The 20,031-nt window shown below is 34.3% G+C and overlaps 2 protein-coding genes across 2 annotated transcripts; one reads left to right on the top strand and one right to left on the bottom strand.

The window, feature by feature from the left end:
- The first annotated feature begins 852 nt into the window (after positions 1-852).
- Positions 853-14,107, top strand: dre4 (SPT16 homolog, facilitates chromatin remodeling subunit dre4). The gene is made up of 7 exons (XM_074171155.1): positions 853-2,346; positions 2,865-3,250; positions 3,405-3,714; positions 6,572-6,866; positions 10,189-10,505; positions 13,152-13,417; positions 13,517-14,107. Exons 1-7 carry the CDS (start codon positions 977-979, stop codon positions 13,951-13,953), a joined length of 3,381 nt encoding a protein of 1,126 aa, XP_074027256.1. The 5' UTR covers positions 853-976; the 3' UTR covers positions 13,954-14,107.
- A 2,713-nt stretch (positions 14,108-16,820) lies between these two features.
- On the bottom strand, positions 16,821-18,603 carry LOC141480746 (microfibrillar-associated protein 1-like). Its single transcript, XM_074171158.1, has one exon. It carries the CDS (start codon positions 18,345-18,347, stop codon positions 17,022-17,024), a length of 1,326 nt encoding a protein of 441 aa, XP_074027259.1. The 5' UTR covers positions 18,348-18,603; the 3' UTR covers positions 16,821-17,021.
- Between the last annotated feature and the right edge of the window lie 1,428 nt (positions 18,604-20,031).

Raw genomic sequence — 20,031 nt, 5'->3', positions numbered from 1 at the left:
TTTTGTTACAATATCGAGTTTATTTGAGTTCTTTCAAAATTTAATTATGTCAATATAATACTTTGTTTGATGGCAAACGCATTATTCGGGAACGAAGGCATCGAAAATTTGAATTTCACCGCGCCATCACCACAGTCGCCAGCTTTCATATGTCACGTCACATTTCAGGCATGATTTTGTCATTTAAATATAGGTAGGTATTTTTAAATACCTACAGTGCTTACATTTATTAATAAAATACCTACTTTTTACTTGTTTTCATTATTATCAACATCTAATTATAACTTCTTCAACTTGACCACGACTATGTGACCACCCCTTGGCGCCAAACCTGGATCCGACCTTGCAGTTTCAGCCGTTTAGTTTGTTGGTGTGAGGCATTCTGATGTAGATTCTACAATAACTATGAATGGTCCTTTATCCCTATAACAAACAATAATACTTCGATTGTAAACAGATTTTTTAAACAGATTCTCATTATTCATTTCTATGCTTGCATAGAAGTCCTGGACCTCGGTATCAACACTATCCCTACTCATTGTATCTTCATTGTTATAAATATTCAATTTTTTGTAAAAGACTTGATTTCACCCTCCTGTAACTTCATTACTGTGACTACTGTACTCATTTTTTTCCTTTTTTTCAAACCCTTAAATTTTATTGATCTCACTACTAATTTTTCAACCCTATAAATATATGTTAGTATCGATATAGGAAAATCCCTCAATACATAGTGTTTTAATTTAAAATAATTAATCAATATATATTTTTGTAAACCTTGAAATTTGAAATACCCCATTAAGAGAAGAAGAAGAGAAGTTACATGAAAGAAAGTCAATGTTCATGCTTCTTTACCATGTCTATGTTTTTTACGCGCTTCTTTTTCTTCATAAATTGAGCAAAGCAGTAAAGCCGTAAAGTTAAAGCAGTGGTTTTGTTAAATGGCTGATTGTTGGTAGTGTCGAAGTGTCGGAAAATGGCAAATTTAAATTTAGATAAAGAAACTTTTCATCGCCGATTAAAAAAGTTATACAACGCATGGCAAAATTCCGAAGGCGAAAATGGATTTTCTAAAATGGATGCACTGGTCACCTCCGTCGGAAAAGACGACGAAATCGTCTACAGTAAATCCGGCGCCTTGCAAACATGGCTTTTGGGCTACGAACTCACCGACACTATCATGGTCTTTACCGAGAAAAAAACCTATTTCCTAGCCAGCAAGAAGAAAATCGACTTTCTTCGCCAAGCCGACTCCAAAGACGAATCTCACGTACAGCTGGGTCTCCTCGTGAGGGACAAAGACAGCGATGCAGCCAAATTCGAAATATTATGCAAAGCCATAAAGGAGAGCAAGAATGGTAAAACTATAGGCGTATTTGCCAAAGAAAACTATACAGGGCCTTTGGTAGAGAGTTGGAAAGCTGCCCTCAAGAAGAATGAGTTCGAGAACATCGATATGAGCTCGCAGATGGGCTACCTCATGAGCCCCAAGGAAGACTCCGAGATTATCACCATCAAGAAAGCCTGCATGGTCACAGTTGATGTGTTCACGAAATACCTGAAGGATCAGATAATGGAGATTATTGATTCGGAAAAGAAGGTAAAACACAGCAAGCTGGCGGAAGGTGTGGAGTCTGCAATCAACGATAAGAAGTATGTATCGGGTATAGACATTAACCAAGTAGACATGTGCTACCCGGCTATAATTCAATCCGGAGGTAATTACAGTTTGAAATTCAGTGTTGTAAGTGATAAAAACAATCTGCACTTTGGTGCAATAATATGTTCACTGGGAGCTAGGTACAAATCCTACTGCTCCAATATCGTTAGAACTCTGCTCGTAAATCCCACCGAGACAATTCAAAATAATTACAATTTTCTCCTCAACGTCGAGGAGGAAGTACTCAAAAAGCTCCAGAATGGCGTCAAACTTTCGGACGTATACGAAGCAGGCTTCGGATACATAAAGAAAGAAAAGCCAGAACTCGTGGAGCATGTGACAAAGAACTTTGGTTTTGCAATGGGTATTGAATTCAAAGAGAGCTCATTGATGATTGGGCCTAAAAGTACCGCGAAAGCCAAGAAGGGCATGGTATTCAATCTCAACATAGGCTTCGGTAACTTGCAGAACAAGGAAGCCTCCGAGAAAGAAGGTAAAGTGTACGCCCTCTTCATAGGTGACACCGTTATAGTGAACGAAGACCAACCTGCTTCTGTGCTGACAGTATCTAAGAAGAAAATGAAAAACATCGGTATCTTCCTCAAAGATGATTCAGAGGAGGAGGAGGATGATGAGGAAAAGGAAAACACTCCAAAGAAGACTGAAGTCCTCGGCAGGGGCAAGAGGTAATCATTTATCTTTACTTTTCTGTTGAAAAATGCTGCTCCAAGTTGCAATTGGGGCAATTAATCATTACACGTGCTTCATCAATAAGTGCACATAAAATACTGCTGTTGAATATGAAAGCAACTGTTTTCAGAACATCAAATTGAAATACTATACAAAATATTTCGTTTAAAAAAATCACAGTTTCAGTACTTATGCTATAGAATAGAATAGAATAGAAATTTATTCATCATTAAAAGATTTTATACATGTGGTACATACAGCATAAAACTTTATCAGACTAGTCAGAACCGAACATAAAGCAATTGTGCTTATCTATAGTTAGTGTATATATACATGTTATTAGAAGTTAAGTAGACATAATAAAAAGATGCAAGAACAGTGACAAATAATATATGCAAGTAGTTTAAATTAGTTAAAATTGTGAAATCTATTTTTTTTTTGTGGTTATATATGTGGTTATATACTTGAGAGTTAAAAGTGGCAGTAATCGATTTTCTTTTACTAATGCTAACAGGTCTGCAGTGTTAGATTCAAAACTACGCACAGAGCATAGTACAGAAGAAAAGCGCAAGGAGCATCAGAAGGAATTGGCTACGTTGTTGAACGAGAAGGCGAAAGAACGTTTGGCGAAGCAGTCCGGTGGAAAGGATAAGGAAAAAGTTAGGAAGAATACGGTGTCATATAAAAGTGTGAACCAACTGCCGAAAGTACCTGAAGTCAAGGAGCTGAAGTTGTATGTAGACCAAAAGTATGAGACTGTGATTTTACCTGTGTACGGAATTGCTGTGCCTTTCCATATTTCTACCATCAAGAATATTTCCCAGTCTGTGGAAGGGGATTACACTTACCTGCGTATTAACTTTTTCCATCCAGGATCTGCTATGGGAAAGGGAGAGGGAGGTAAGAATGCAATTTTATCTTGAGGTTTTTGGAATTTTCCTTGAAATAATAATTTTTTTAGACAGATATCAAGTGCTGAACACCACTTGATATCTGTATTCTTTCAACAACGGTTTTTCTCCATCCATACATTTTTTCACACTTTTTCTCTTAGGAAACTGGTCTCAACCAGAAGCGACCTTCGTCAAGGAAGTGACCTACAGAAGCTTGAACACGAAAGTACCCGGAGAAGTAACGGCCCCCTCTTCCAATTTGAACACCGCTTTCCGCCTCATCAAAGAAGTTCAAAGGAAATTCAAAACGAGGGAAGCGGAAGAAAAGGAAAAGGAAGACTTGGTCAAGCAGGACACCTTGGTTCTGTCCCAGAACAAGGGTAATCCCAAGCTGAAGGATCTCTACATCAGGCCTAACATTGTGTCGAAACGTATGACTGGCTCCCTGGAGGCCCATTCAAATGGTTTCAGGTAGGATGATTTTGTACTATAATGACAAAATGACCTATTCTGCGATAAACAACATGGATTTAGGGAGAATAAATCTATTGAATATGTATCTTATGCACATGTCGATAATGATAACCTGGTTCTTTTGATTATTTTGGACCTGACAAGAGCGTTTGGTAAAGTTTCTTCCGACCTCTTAATGAAAAAATCAGTAGAAAAGAGATTTGTCAATAATGTGTTGTTTTGGATAAAGTATTAATATATTTATTGATTTCTTTAGGACATCCTAATATAGGTATATTATTTTAAAAATATATAAATAAATGACACATAAATAACAAAAATGATATGATAGAAGAAAAAAAAAAGAAACGCATTTTTCAATGATTCCATAATGGTTTCAACATGAGGATAATCATAACAAATATATTACAAAACAGAAAAAAAATCAGGGATGAGATTTTATATAGTTCATAGTTTTTTTTTGAATTGGAAAACATTTATTGAATCTTTCAACGAAAGTGGTAGTTTGCTATACTCATTCAAACCTTTATGAAATAAAGACTTCATCGTAATAGTCAAATTAGTTCAAGGAAAGTGAAATTTTTGGGAGCTACTCACTCTTGTTAAGTGGTTATGAATTTGAGATTTATATACACAGAATTCTTCAAAATAAGTTGGAAGCAAATTATGTGTTAGTTTGAAAATGAATATTTGCTAACTCGTACAGTCTCTGGGAAACAGACAGCCACTGCAATGTACTTAACATGTTTGATATACTGGAATACCTATCTATTTGTAAAATAATCCTCATTCAACGATTCTATTACTTTTGTAAAGCCGATACCTTATTTTGGTCAAATGAGTATAAAAGACTAGCACAATAATCAAAATGGGGTTGGTTTATACAATTATATAATGTAATTTTTGCGTACATTGAAAGCTGAGATGAAATTCTTGAGAAAAAATATATTTTTTTAGTAATTTTTCTATATTTATAATCAAAATGAGCATGAAGAAATAAACGATTATCCACCATGAAACCTAAGTATTTGAATTCACTTACGAACTCTATTACATCACCTGCAATTTGTAATCTTATGTTGAGATTGTTGATGCGTGATAGCTTATAACCAGTTGATAAGATCGTATATTTTGTTTTGGAGGTGTTGAGTTTTAGTTTATTGCGATTCATGTACTTGACAACATTTTTTAGTTCAATATTCATTTGATCAGCTAGTGTTTCTATATTATCTCCTGAAATTGATAACAAAGTTTCGTCTGCAAAAAGGTTCATGAAATCACAATCGTGGATGGTATCGTTTTCATTCAGGTAGATTAAAAATAATATAGGTCCCAAAACACTCCCCTGAGGTACCCCGAAAACATCATCGCGAGATGATGACACTGAATCTTTCATTTTGGTTACCTGTTTGTGTTGTGATAAATAATCAGTCAGCCATAACAAAACAGTTTCCCTGATACCAATACTTTGCAGTTTATTTGGTAATATGTGGCGATCAATTATCTCAAAAGCTCTTTTAAGATCTAAAAATACGGCTATGATATAATTAATGTCCCTTATCTATTGATTCTTTCCATTTATTGTGACTTGTAATGCAGACTCACATGAATGAGGTTTTCTGAAACCTGACTGATATTTTAGTAAAATATCATTATTTTATAGATATTCAATGAGTTGATTATAAACTGCGAGTTCTAATATTTTTTCAATACAAGGCAAAGTGTTGATTGGTCTAAATTCCCAGGATTTATTTGTGTTAGGTATTTTCTGAATTGGCACAAGTACACTGGTCTTGAGCTCCTTCATGAATCTGCCAGGGCTCAAAGATGTATTTATAAAATGCAACAATGCATGTCCTATAACACCAAACGTTTTTTTTAATAAGTTTGCAAAGTGTTATATAGGAAATCATAGTTTGGTGGTCAAATGCAATGGAATTACATCGGTTTCTTATGGTGTGAAACATGGTATCCTCAGGGTTCTGTCTTGGAGCCAGTTCTTGTTTTTTTTTTTATTATTGACTTGCCACATACCAAATTTTGTTGATAATATTACAATCACTCTTGCAAAAATTGAGCACGAGTTTTCTACAGAAATATGTTCAGTTATTGACAAATTTAGCAGTTGTTGCCCATGTAACAAATTATTTTTAAATAGGTCTGGGTGTGTTTCTGACTCCGGTTAGTTTTGGTTTTGAAATTGCCTTTGGTTTCAATAGTTTTTTGAATGAAAATACTTTGAATGACAAGACGTGGTTTTTATATTTGACAATTATTAAAATTCTGTTTATTTTTGCCAACTATTCAAAAAATCTCTAATAAATTAATAGTACTTGAGCAAAATGAATGAAACAAACATTTCAGATAAATAATCCGTAGGAACAGGGTGGGTTCATCAAGTCATTCGGTAGAAGGAATTTCTGTTGTGATTTATCCACATTGAGTGGCCCCATCTACCTGTGAACGAGGTAGATTTGATTGGATGAATGTTTATTTTGCGAAAGCTACTCCCAGATCAGTTTAAACATAATATAGCCTGGGAATTTTCCTGAGAAATGGATGATAAGATTGATATTCGATCTGGTGTTTCAAAAGAATGTGGGTTATTTTCAAAAATGAATGCAGTATTATATTATGAAATGTGTTGTTTTTGTTTGAATAGAAACCTTTTTTTTTATTGTAATACAAACTTATGTATAAGTTTGAAAGTGTCCTTATAGGAAGAAACTGCAGTAACGTTAGCTACAAATAAAAGTGGTAACAAACAAAGAAAGTTTCAATTATGTTTTCTTCATAATAATAATTATTATTACTAATCATGTCGAAATGATTAACAAATTATTATTATCATCAGATACACCTCCGTGAGAGGCGACAAGGTCGACATCCTGTACAACAACATCAAGAATGCCTTCTTCCAACCTTGCGAAGGGGAGATGATCATTCTGTTGCATTTTCATTTGAAGCATGCCATCATGTTCGGAAAGAAGAAGCACGTCGACGTTCAGTTTTACACTGAGGTGGGAGAGATCACGACAGATTTGGGCAAACACCAGCACATGCACGACAGAGACGACTTGGCGGCGGAGCAGTCCGAAAGAGAGCTCAGGCACAAATTGAAAACAGCCTTCAAGAGTTTCTGTGAAAAGGTGAGTACACTTGAGGCAACGAAACTTTACGCTTGGGCACATTGATATCATTATTATGTCTGTACAAAAAAGTTCTATAAGAAAAATGAATTTTGGGATAGATTAGATAGATAGTTTATTAATCTTTTTAAGTGTAGATACCCCGAGGAACCAATTTTGGAGCACCTTTTATTTTTTAATGACGTCAGCTATTACAGTAAATCATGGTGTTCCTCAGGGTACTATTTTGGGCCCTCTATTGTTTTTAATGTATATTAATGATATGGAAAAATATGTTGAATGTGACTACATTCATATACACACATCAGAAAAGTATAGGGATATTTTTATAACATACTAAATATAAAAATAAATGCATGAGGTCGTTTAGTTTCGATTAAATTGGTACACTCGACCACCCTGTAGATTTCTATGGGTTGAACAAAGCCTGCAAAAACGGTAACTAATCTTTTATCAAGTTTTTTACAAACTGTAGGTTTTTGGCTAAAATGAATAATCTGAAAGTGTCGAGTTTGTACATTCTATGCAGTTCTTGCTCAGCAATTAAACTGGAAATATTGTGCTTTAACATGGAACGCCATCACTTACCATTGGCTGAGATGAATAGAGCTGTAGGGCTTCTTCAAGGTGGCATGTGACAAAATGATGTAGCTCTTCGTTTGGGGGTCTCCCAAAGTGTTATCAGTCGATTGTGGCGGCGTTTCCGTGAAACTGGCAGTCCAGCCGAACAACATCCAGGGCGAGGACGCGCTACAACTGCAGTTCAAGACCAATTTTTGGTCTTAACCGCAAGAAGACAACCGACAATCACAGCACCTGAGTTGGTTAACGTGTTGCAGCAGAGGCACCAGGTAACCATTGGTCGTGATACTGTCAGAAATCGACTGCATGAAGCAGATCTCCACAACAGAAGGCCACTTAGATGTCCACCTTTGTCGAGAGGTAATAGCGGTAGAAGATTAGAGTGGTGTCACGAACATCAAAACTGGGATGCAAATGATTGGGCCACAGTTTTGTTTACAGACGAATCCAGATTTGGATTTCATCCAGATTCTCGTCGAGTAAGACTGTGGAGACGACCTGGAAATAATGAACGTTTGAGACACGTCCAGGAAGTCCACACATACAGAGGTGGTACAGTAATGCTATGGGGTGGAATCATGATCGGCGGCAGAACCGATCTCGTTTTTCCAAATCGCTCCCTCACAGCTCGACAGTACCTCGACACCATTCTTCTACCTATCGTCCGTCCGTTTGCTGGTGCTGTTGGTGAAAACTTCCACCTAATGCACGATAATGCTCGTCCACATGTCGCGTGTCTAGTGACTGACTGGCTCACCAACGAAGGAGTTGATGTATTGCCATGGCCAGCACAATCACCGGACCTGAATCCCATCGAGCATGTGTGGGACTTGCTTCAATGAAGAATTACTCCGCAAATGGGGAACATTCACACAACGTTTCAATTGAGAGAGCTTTTAATCGCTGAATGGGCAAATGTACCTCAACAAGACATTGACAATCTCATTTTGTCGATGCACGATAGATGTAGGGCCGTAATAAACCAGCGTGGAGGCCATACTTTGTACTGATTCCAATTTTTTTTGTATTATGATTTTTTTTCGGGGTGCCAAAGAAGAGCCATATTTTTTTTTAGTTTTGCTTATATGCGCACTCAGTATTTTTGACCATTTAATAAATTTTGTTGTAAGTTTCATTCGTTTAATAATCACCCGTCAACTTTTTTTCCCTAAAGCGATCTAAAAAAAATTATTGCCATTTTTAAAAATATCCCTAGACTTTTCCGATGTGTGTATTTGCAGATGATACTCTGATATCAGTAAGTGATGGGAATGTAGATAGAGCAGTGATCAAAATAAATGATGTGCTGAAAAATATGGATAAATATTTGAAAATGAATAAATTGAAGGTAAATGTAAGTAAAAGTAAGGCAATGATGATTACTACCCCATATAAATATAAACCAATAAATAGTAGTAACATTAACATAGAAATAAACAATGAAAAAATTGAAATTGTGAAGGAATTTGAATATCTGGGATTTATGTTGGATAATCATTTATTATTTAGTAGCCACTTTGAATATATAAAAAAAATCTTGAAAAAACTATATTCTAGAGTGTCCCAAACTAGAGTGTCCCAAAACTTGAGTCTGAATTCCAGAATAACTGTGTATAAAACTATCATTCAACCTCATTTTGAATTTCTTCGATTGACGACTTGTTTATTTTGTGGAAATTCATGTTCACTGAGGATACACTACATAAACACACTTTTGTCTATTTTCCACTATATTTCTTTATTGTTGACCGGTTTCGGCTATTATACCATTTTCAAAACTAACTGATTACATTTAAATCCGATTAATTTATACCTATATTATTCCTATAATAATATAGGTATAATAATATAATAATATAGGTATAAATTACTCGGATTTAAATGTAATCAGTTAGTTTTGAAAATGGTATAATAGCCGAAACCGGTCAACAATAAAGAAATATAGTGGAAAATAGACAAAAGTGTGTTTTTGTAGTGTATCCTCATTTTGAATATTGCCCTACATTACTATACTGCTTTGATCTGAATAAAATATCCCAATTACAAAAGCTACAAAATCGAGCAATGAGAATAGTATTGCGATGTAGTAGGTCAAATCCTATATCATTGATGCTGGAAACTTTACAGTTATTTATTGTGGAGCCAAGACTAACGTACTTAACTATGATCTATATCTATAAAATGATACATGAACTGACTCCAACATACGTGGGTAAGTTTATTATAACTGTAAACTAAACCCACACATACACATATCCACACTATACTGTATTTAACTTTATATATGTGTATGTATATATATGTGCGTGTATATATATATATATATATATATATATATATATATATATATATATATATATATATATGTGTGATTGTGTGTATGTGTATATATGTGTGTATATGTATATTGATACTCAAATTTATTATATATCTTCATACTTACATTTATTATAAGTTATATTTATTGTAAAATAGGTATGTTAACTATTTTATTTTTTGTAAATTAGGATTGTCCTTCTTAAATGAATAAATCAAATAAAAAAAAATTAAAATTAAATCAAAAATTAATATACATTAACTCTTTGAAAAATTTACCTATGAAGGGATTAGTTAAATTATTTTTTGACAATACAACAATTAAATACTCCTCTGATAACTTTGGCAAAATTCATGAGAACCAAAAAAACCGTCGCATGAGCATCGCTCAGTTGAAACCAATTGAATTTTGTTATTATTTTAGGTGGAGTCTATGACAAAACAAGAAATTGAATTCGACACACCCTTCCGAGAACTTGGTTTTCCTGGAGCCCCGTTCCGTTCCACAGTTCTCCTTCAACCCACCTCTGGTTGTTTGGTAAACCTTACCGAATGGCCTCCATTCGTCATTACTCTGGAAGACGTGGAGTTGGTACATTTCGAACGTGTCCAGTTCCATTTGAAGAATTTCGATATGGTGTTCGTTTTTAAGGATTACCACAGGAAAACTTCCATGGTTAACGCCATTCCGATGAATATGCTAGACCACGTCAAGGAGTGGTTGAATTCTTGTGATATCAGGTGAGTTTTTTTTTAAATATCGACTCAATTTTTCACGAACCCACCAACACTTGACAATATTTCAATAATTCCAAATTACCTCTTAGTTATTTCTATTGAAATACTATACTTTGCACTGATCAGTGATTGAGTATTGCACTTATATCTGGTCTCCGACTTACTTCAAACACAGTTATGATATTGAGAAAGTTCAGAATAAATTTCTTAGATATGTTGCCTACAAAATGAACATGCCGGATAGAAGTAATTCGCTCTACTATTGGATTGCTCAAACTCAGTACAAGACGGGCACATGCAGACATAATATTCCTACATAAACTGTTGAACAATGAAATTAATTGCACAACTCTTCTCTGTCAAGTCAATCTGCATGTACCACAGAAGAGGACACGTAACAACCAAACTTTCAGTCTCGACTTTCATAGGCGTAATTATGGAAAACATTCTCCTTTGTCCAGAATTCTATCGAATGCCTGGGACCAATATTGTTTTTTTTTCACGTCTCAGAGCATTCTTGGATATACTGTACGTGGTATAGATTTATAAGACTTTTTTTATCACAATTTTATTTTAATTTTCTCTATGTAAATTGATGGATGTAGCTGTTACTACGTGGTAGGAAATCATAATGAAGAAGAGAGAAATTAAACTTTCTATGTTTTTTATCACTTTTATTTGTAACTAACGTTACAGCAGTTTCATCCTATACGGACATTTTTAAACTTATACTATATTTTTGTATAAGTTTGAAAATAAAATTGTTTTTGTTTATTGTATAAGTTTGAAAATGTCCGTATAGGACAAAACTGCAGTAACGTTAGTTACAAATAAAAATGGTAAAAACATAGAAAGTTTAATTTCTCTTTTCTTCATAGAAAGTTTGATTTCTGGTTTCTTCATTTCTCTATGTAGGTTGACTTATTAGATGTATAGATACTGGAATTGTTAACTTTCTAAGGTTAATATATTGTATAGAAATTGAATAAATAAAAAAATAAATGAATAATAAATATAAATAAATAAAAAACCAGATGTATATTCATTCATCATGTAAATAAAAACATTTATACATAGATATTTATTTGCCTCAAAAAATCACAATAATAATAATAATATCTAGTTACTTCTCTCGTTAAAAAGTATTAAAATTTGAATTGAAGGGTTTATATTTTTAGGAGTGATTAATTTTTGGGAAAGAAAGTTTTTGGCTTTCTACTACTCCAAACTTTTCCATAAACTTTCTTTCCCAAAAATATTAAAATTTATTTTAAAAAATGGTACACAGAAACAAGAAAGACGTCCAAAGGGTGTAAAACATAATAATTATAAAACAATACAAATTTAAAAACATTTACAGTCATTTACATATAAAAGGATAGGTAGGAAGGTAAAGAAATAGCTGCCTGGCTAGGATGAAGAATTATTGAAGAATTGATTGATGTTATAGCAGTTTTTTTTTATAAGGTGGGCTTTTAGACACCCCAAAGTGTTTCTTGTCTAACAGAGAGACTTTTTATAAAAATGTGGTATTCAAAAACCAGAATAAGTTGTAAAAAATCAGTATATGAATTTAGATAGAGCTATTCATAAAATGGACAGGATTTTAGAAACGGTAAATGAGTATTTACGCACTAACAAATTAAAGTTAAACGTAACAAAAACAAATGCAATGATATTCACCACGAAATATAAATACAGTTCTCTAGATATCAACGGTTTAAACCTCAATTTCAATATCGAAAAAATTGAAGTTGTGTCATCAGTCAAATACCTTGGTTTTCAACAGGAAATGTTTTTAAATTTTGACAATCACTTTGAGTATATGCATAATAAAGTATCGAAAAAACTATATTTTTATTAATAATAATTTAATGTATATATGTACCTATAATTCATTATCTATTTAAATGTTACTCAACATATGATACTGAAATCTTCATATGTAATATTCATTGTCTGGATACATGCTAATTTAAATAATAATAATCATAATAATCTCTTTATTTACTCAGATTTTTTTGTATAATCACAGGATCAGAAGTACAAATGAAAAATAGGAAAACGTCAATGTTCAATATTGAAAAGAAATAAAATTATACGAAATAGATAATGTCACAAAGTTATAAAATTAATGTGTGAAAAAAGAAATATATATATATATATATATATATATATATATATATATATATATATATATATACATACATACATACATATATACAACATACACAGATGTATACCACATAAATATAATAATAAATAATTCTTTCCTATACACGCATATAGTATTGGATTACAAATAAAAGTCATCAATACTGTAGCAGTTCTTTGACAGAAGTTGCTTCAGTCTTGATTTGAAGATGTGTACATTTTTAGAATCTCAAATTGTTTAAATTTAAAATTTTTATTCCATACATTGTTTTTTGTAGTAATAACACTAGCACAATTTCATTGTGCTAGTGGTAGGTTTCCTATTTCAATAAAGATTATTATCATTAAAAAATGTTCGTTAGTTAAAACTTCTTGAAATTTAAACAAAAAGTTGAATACTTGAATATGTACTCATAATACAAATGGAAACACAATTACACTTCACCTCCTCATAACTTTTTGCAACCTCAAACTCTTGATTCCTGTTCGTTCCAGGTATTCGGAAGGTGTGCAGTCCTTGAACTGGGTAAAAATCATGAAAACCATAACGGACGATCCGGAAGGATTCTTCGACAGCGGTGGCTGGACTTTCTTGGATCCCGAATCGGACGAAGAAGATGCACAAGAAGAGGATTCCGAGGAAGAAGACGAGGCCTACCAGCCTTCGGATGCAGGCGAAGAGGGCTCCGAATGGAGCGAGGAAGACTCCGAATACTCTGAGGGGGACACCGAGGATGATAGCGGGTCAGAGGAAGATTTAGGTGAGTCTGGGGTGTTTCTCAAGGTACCTTTTCGGGACCGCTTACACTACCGTTAATGCTATTGGGTTTTCTTATATTATATATTGTCATTCGTTTCAGGTTCTGAGGAAGAATCTGGTAAAGACTGGTCGGACTTAGAAAGGGAGGCCGCGGAAGAAGACAGAGAACGCGCGTATACGGGCGACGATGATAAATACGCTTCCTCCAAAAATAGGCACAAAAGTTCCTCCAGTTCTAAAGACAAGGATAGAGGAAAGTCCAACTCGAGCCACAAGAGTTCGAGTAAACAGTCTTCGTCTAGCAAGCATTCCTCTCCGAACAAGCACAGTTCTCGAGACAAAGACAAAGACCGCCACAAGAGCAGCAGTGACCGAGACAGAGACCGGCACTCTTCCTCCAAGCACAAGTCGTCCAAGAGTTCCCTTGACAGAAGTTCCGACAAGGACAGGAGTAGGAGTTCCCATTCTAGCTCTCACAAGAAGCGCAGTAGGGATGATAGTAAGGATCGACATCATTCAAAGAAATCCAAAAAGTAGATATGTAGTTAATTGTTATGATTAACGCGCTGTTACTTTAAGTTTCTGATATTTTTCACTCCCTGTGTGTACAGTGTATGTTTTGATATATATTTTTTAAGCAGTATGTATTGTCTTTACTTAAGAATCTGGTATTAAACTGTGAAGAATTTGTCACAGGTGATTTTATTTACACACGTACATGTACTTTTGAAGTGAAACTGAAACACTACACAATTTTGGCTAAGACACTACCCTACACAATTTTGGCTAAGACACTACACTACACAATTTTGGCTAAGACATACACGTGCTCGTGTGGCCTGAGCTTTGTTTGAAGTCGGCCTGTTTTCTTGACCCTTTTCCTGTTAGATCACCCCCTTGGACGTATGGCGGCAAGGGCTGAGGTTAATAAATTAAGAAGATGAATGTTTTTGTTTTGTGAATGGCAGCTGTTGGGAAGCGTCTGTAGACAGCAATTACCGCGCATGTAAACTTTTATTCGCACAATACGTTCATTAAAAGTTTTTAACTGGGAATTCACTATGAATCTGGAAAAATAATAGTGATTTTTTTGTGGCCCTTGTGTGTTTTCGATATAATTAGAAAGAATATAATGCGGACCCGAACGTTATTTGATGATACAAGACCATTTTTAGTTCTCTCTCAGAGTAACAAAAGACAATAGAGAGGCCTTTTCCATCGTTACATTGAAGACAGCATAACTTTGTTTACGGGAAGTAAGTTGGACTATAAAACAGTGGCGGCTGGTCTAAGGGATATTATATATTTATAAAATAAATCATTTCAGGTGAAAATGTATTCTGTTCAAATAGTACCTACAGGAAATCTGATTTATTATTAATTATTATGGAAATAAGGCCAGTTTTTCTACGACCTACTAGATTTTTATTTATGTAAGGCTTTATAATAAATAATAATTTATTATAAAGCCACGGGCGACGATGAGAAATACGCGTTCTCTAAAAATAGGCACAAAAATCACTCCAGTTCTAAAGACAAGAATAGAGGAAAATCCAATTCGAGCAACAAGAATTCGAGTAAACAACCCTCGGCTAGTAAGCATTTCTCTCCGAACAAGCACAGTTCTCGAGACAAAGACCGCCACAAGAGCAGCAAAGGTTTCAATCTGTCTATCTCTGTGTTCCGTCTCAATATGATAGGCGTGTCCGTCTATCGAAGAAGTCATAGATCACGATCACAGAGCACTCAATTTTCATATCAGTCAAATGTCAATTCACCTCACCCCTCTTGATTTTTGTTTTAGGAATCTTTGTGTTGTCATTTGATTTGATACATAATATAAGCTAAAGCTAGATTAGTGAATGCATAATTTTCAATTGATATTAATGCAAATAGTAATCAAATCAATATATTTGCAATAACCACTTCAAAACATTCATATTTAACAAACGATGGAGTGTCTGCGCATGCGCTAATCGCTTTATTCCATATTTGTATCATGCGGGAAGCTGTCACATGTCAATTATTCTGATGACAGTGTTGGCGACCATTGATGCTATACAATTATAGCGAAAATCATACATTTTCATCTGTCATTTTCATACAAAATTTTTTTGCCTTGGAGCAGCACTGAATATATGCATTGCAAATAAAATTTACCGTGACAGAAAATAAAAAGGTATCTTAACCTAGTTTTTGAAATTCAAATTTTTAATATATACATTTATTAATGGAAATCCACCAGTTTATACAATATTTAGTAAAATATGCATACACACAATAAATATTGAGGTTTTTAAAAAGTAACAAATACACTTACAATTCATAATCATTCCAGTTTTTTCGAGATATTTTCAAAATCCTGCAATGATTCAATAATATCCAAACCCGCCATAATGAATAAACACTTTGCACACCTCTAAATAGGACTATTTTGAGCATAATTGGTATGATGCAATTCTGTACTGAAAAACTGAAATTCCTTGTGTTTAAAGTAAATAGAGTGGAGACGAGGCAGAAAAGAAAAATATAACTGCGTGTCGTCTGCATAGAGATGTATATAGCATTTTTTCATAAACAGATGAAAATCACAGATATACAAGCTAAAAAGCAATGGCCCAAGACCAGATCCTTGTAGCACTTCCTTTGATATCGGTAGAGCATCCCATACAACTCCATCCAGAACTCTTTGAGTAAGATATAATCCAGAAGTAATAAACAGGTCAAATTCTCATCATCTACAACTCTAAAAAGATCATGGGTTATTGATAGAAGTGTCGTGGTGCATTTATTGGCCTGTATCTATAACATTTTAGAATAATTCTCATGCCTTTATTTCGCAACGTCTGCAGTTGACTAGTTATATTTAATATTCAAATTCATTTAGTAGATAATTGATACACACTAGTCAAAATGTGGCAGAATAATTAAAATGCAATTTTAGCAGCAGTTGATACATTACTATAGTAATACAAATTTTAAGATATTTTTTTCTCAATGGCTATCAATCTCAAACTGCTGTGTGTTTTGTAACTGCTGTACATATCTGTATTTTATTTTTGAACTTTAATGTAGGTGTACTTACTGACAATTTTATTTATAGGTATTCATTTCAAAGTATTTCATACATCAATTTTTGTATATTATGTTTACATATGTTGTGTTAGAATATTTACTATTCCGGTCTATTAGTGACTATCATGGATTTTAGTTATTTTCTATTTATTGGTTTCAAGATACCTTTTAATGCTAGCCAAGATGGAATTCACTTAGTAGCTCCGAATAGATTTAAAACGAATAATATTTACATTATAATGATAATTCAATTCTTTACTAACAGAAATATTTAGTTCCAGTTTCACAGCACAACTACCCATATAAAATTCATTATAGAAAACAATAAGAACACATGCTTTGATATTTATTACATATATCATTTATATTAAATATTATATAAATATTATACATAAAAAATTTGAAGGTAATGATTATTTCCATCTGTCTTTTGACAATATCTTTTATCACGTCACGTACTAGGTTTTGAGGTGCAGTCGTGCTTGACTCTTACCCACACTCTGATCACGAAACATTATCAATAAACGTACTCACTGCATTTTTCTTTTTTTCCACGAAGGTTTCTCAAAGACAGGTTTTACGCCGCCAGCTTGCTGAGAATGGAATTTCTGGTTCTGGGCGTTCTCAGTTGACCAAGGAGAATCGAACTGTGTAGTGTCTTGATCCACTAAATGAGTGTACTTTGTCCGTCCTGACCTTCCAAAGTTCTTGACCTGCATAACTTTAGGAAGGATGGTCTTATCAAAATGATCCTCGAGTGTGGCTTGTGCGAAGTCCCTCTTGTAGACTTCGTCCTCCTTATCCAAGTAAAACGCTCCTCTGTGGTAATATTTCTGCAAATACTTATATTTGCCCTTGGCTGCCTTGTTTGTAACGGTTTTGGGCATGAGTCGAAGCTGAATACGTCGCTCCTCTTCAGACATGGTCCTCAATTTTTCTATTTCCATTTTCTCTCTTTCTCGTTCCTCCTTTTCTTCCCGATCCCTTTTCACTCGTTTCAACTCTCGTAACTTCCATGCTTCGTATACCACCTCGTCGTTCTCGTCGTCTGTGCAAACGTCATTTAAATTTGGTTCATTTGTTTCCTTATTTCGGAACTGCTGTTCCTTACGAATGGTTTCCTCCACTAGGCGTAAAGTTTCTTTTCTCCTCTCTTCAGCCTTTCGCTGAGATTCCTCCTCTCGTTTTTTCTCAAGTTCATGTTCCTTTTCAATGGTAGTAATCCTGTCTTTTTTTCTGATGAACACAGGTTTCAGCCTTGGTCCTGTTTCTTCCTCAGAGTCTGTATATTCCTCATATTCTGAAGAATCCTCAGAGTCTGACTCATCTTTTTCTTCTTCTTTAGCCATAAACTCTTCCTCTTGTTTGTTCAGCATCCTCTGCTTCATCATTTCTCTCTTCTTTTCAATTTCACTGTCGCTGAGTTCGGCTTCTGACTCATCATCGTCTGGTGCAGCTTCCAGAGTATGTTTATTCTCCGGCAAATGTATTTTGTCACCTTCTTCTTCATCTTCTGACGAATCTAGTACTTCGCCTTCCACAATATGCCTCCGTCTTTCAGGGCGTACCTCTGTGTCAACTTCAGCGATTTTTAATCTTCTCAAACGCGGGTCATTGAAATCTTCCTGGTCTTCATCACTTTTAGGCGGTTCTGGTGATGGACCTGATACATGTTTTATCCGTTCCACAAAGTCGTCTTCTTCACTTTCGCTGTCATCGTGGGCATAGTCAGGTTTTTTACCAGAAACATACCGATGAACTTTAACTTTCTGCATAGAACTTTCACCTTTCTCGTTTCTCACTGGAACAGCTCCAGCTGTGCTTTGAATGGAGTAATTGGACTGAGGATTCATCATCTTGAAGTTATTGTTAGGATGTGGATGTAGGGTTGAATTTCTTTTTTGCAAACTCAACAAATGGGTTTAGTGTTCTCACTTTTAGAATTCACTTCAAATACGTGTAGCTTCTTAGATTGTTGTTATAACAATTATATTTGTGTCAATGATTATTTTCCTGTATTTTTGTATGCCTACAAAAATATGTAAAAAACAATACAACAACTGCGAGTTCTATCTACGATATGACAGCTGACATGTTCACAGGCAAAGGTAGTAAATTAAGGTTAGTTTTCAATTATAAGATAGGAGAGATTAGGACATGAGACGGACTGCCAACTTTTTATTATAAGTACCAGAGCCGCAAGTACTCCGTGACGTCATCGAAAGAAAATAATTTTGTAATACTATTCTGAATGATAATTTAGTTATTATGGTGATTCATTGATTATTTTTTTGGCGTTTGTTTATAATGGTTAATAATATAAATTCTTGGACATCTGATTTTTATATCGTTCTACAGTCTTTATTCTTATTTTTTGGGTGACACCCTACTAGATTTACGTCACTAATCCTTCTAGACTCCATTATTTAGACTACAGAGTTTGGTAGTAATGATTACTGCCTTGTTTCGTGATGAGATAATTTTAAATTGAAATGCCATATAGGTTATCTGATCATCGGAATCATTAGAAGAAGAGGAAGAATCAAATGCAAAATTATAAAATATTTACTCCGAATTGACATTTAACATGATTTTGATGGATCTGCTTGTTTGCTACCTGTTTTTTGCATATCTTATGTAATGCACAATGAAAAAATGAATGGATGGATAAACTCAAGTATTTCAACTACAAAAAAATGATTAAAAATTCTTTATAATGACATCAAAAGGAATGCAAAAATTTACGTGTAGGAACATATTTTTCGAAATAATGAATTCAGAGAAATATTTTGATCCCAGTTTTTGCAAGACAGGCCATATCATTTCAAATTGGTACCGATTATGCTCATCATTAGTTTTAACTGAATATATTACCACTTTTTTTCTAGGCTTATTTTTGAGTCATGAGAATCTTTCCCAATAGAAATTGACGTCAAGATGATGTTTGACATTTGGGGAGTTCTTGATTCAACAAAAAAATTCGCATGAATTGCTTCAACCAATAAAAAGTGCTTTGGTTATGAATCGTCCAAAGATTATTCCATCGGATGTATCGGTAAATTAGGGAAATAGTCTATAATAGAGTATTATCAGAGTACCCTAATGTCTAATGTCATAGAGAACAGACACTCATTCGGTGAAATTTGATGTTGAGGATTCAGGTTTCTGTGTTGACAGTGAATATTAATGGAGTTTTATCCCAACACCAAACCGTCATTTTAACACCTCGACACGTGTTTTGATCACCAAGGGATCATCTCCAAGAGGAAGAGAAATTTAATCTTCACTCACTTGGTGATGGAAACACGTGTCGAAGTGTTAAAACAACGGTTTGCTGTTGAAATAAAACTCCAGTAATATTCATCACTGCACCAAAGGTTCCAAACAGTGCATAACAAGTATGTTGAGTGTTTACTATTTTTTCAGCGGTGAAATAAAATATATTTGGTATCAGAGATATCCGTGAGTGTCTCGCGATAGTTGGAACTTGGCTCCCGTTACTTGGACTTTGAATTTGGACGATTCCTTCAGTATACCTCA

Source organism: Leptinotarsa decemlineata, unplaced genomic scaffold, assembly GCF_025532065.1.
Source record: "Leptinotarsa decemlineata unplaced genomic scaffold, Ldec_3_MD MMD2_tig00000008_RagTag_RagTag, whole genome shotgun sequence".
Taxonomy (NCBI): Eukaryota; Metazoa; Arthropoda; class Insecta; order Coleoptera; family Chrysomelidae; genus Leptinotarsa; species Leptinotarsa decemlineata.
The sequence above is the reverse complement of the archived record's forward strand: the minus strand, read 5'-3'. Positions and strand labels throughout refer to the sequence as shown.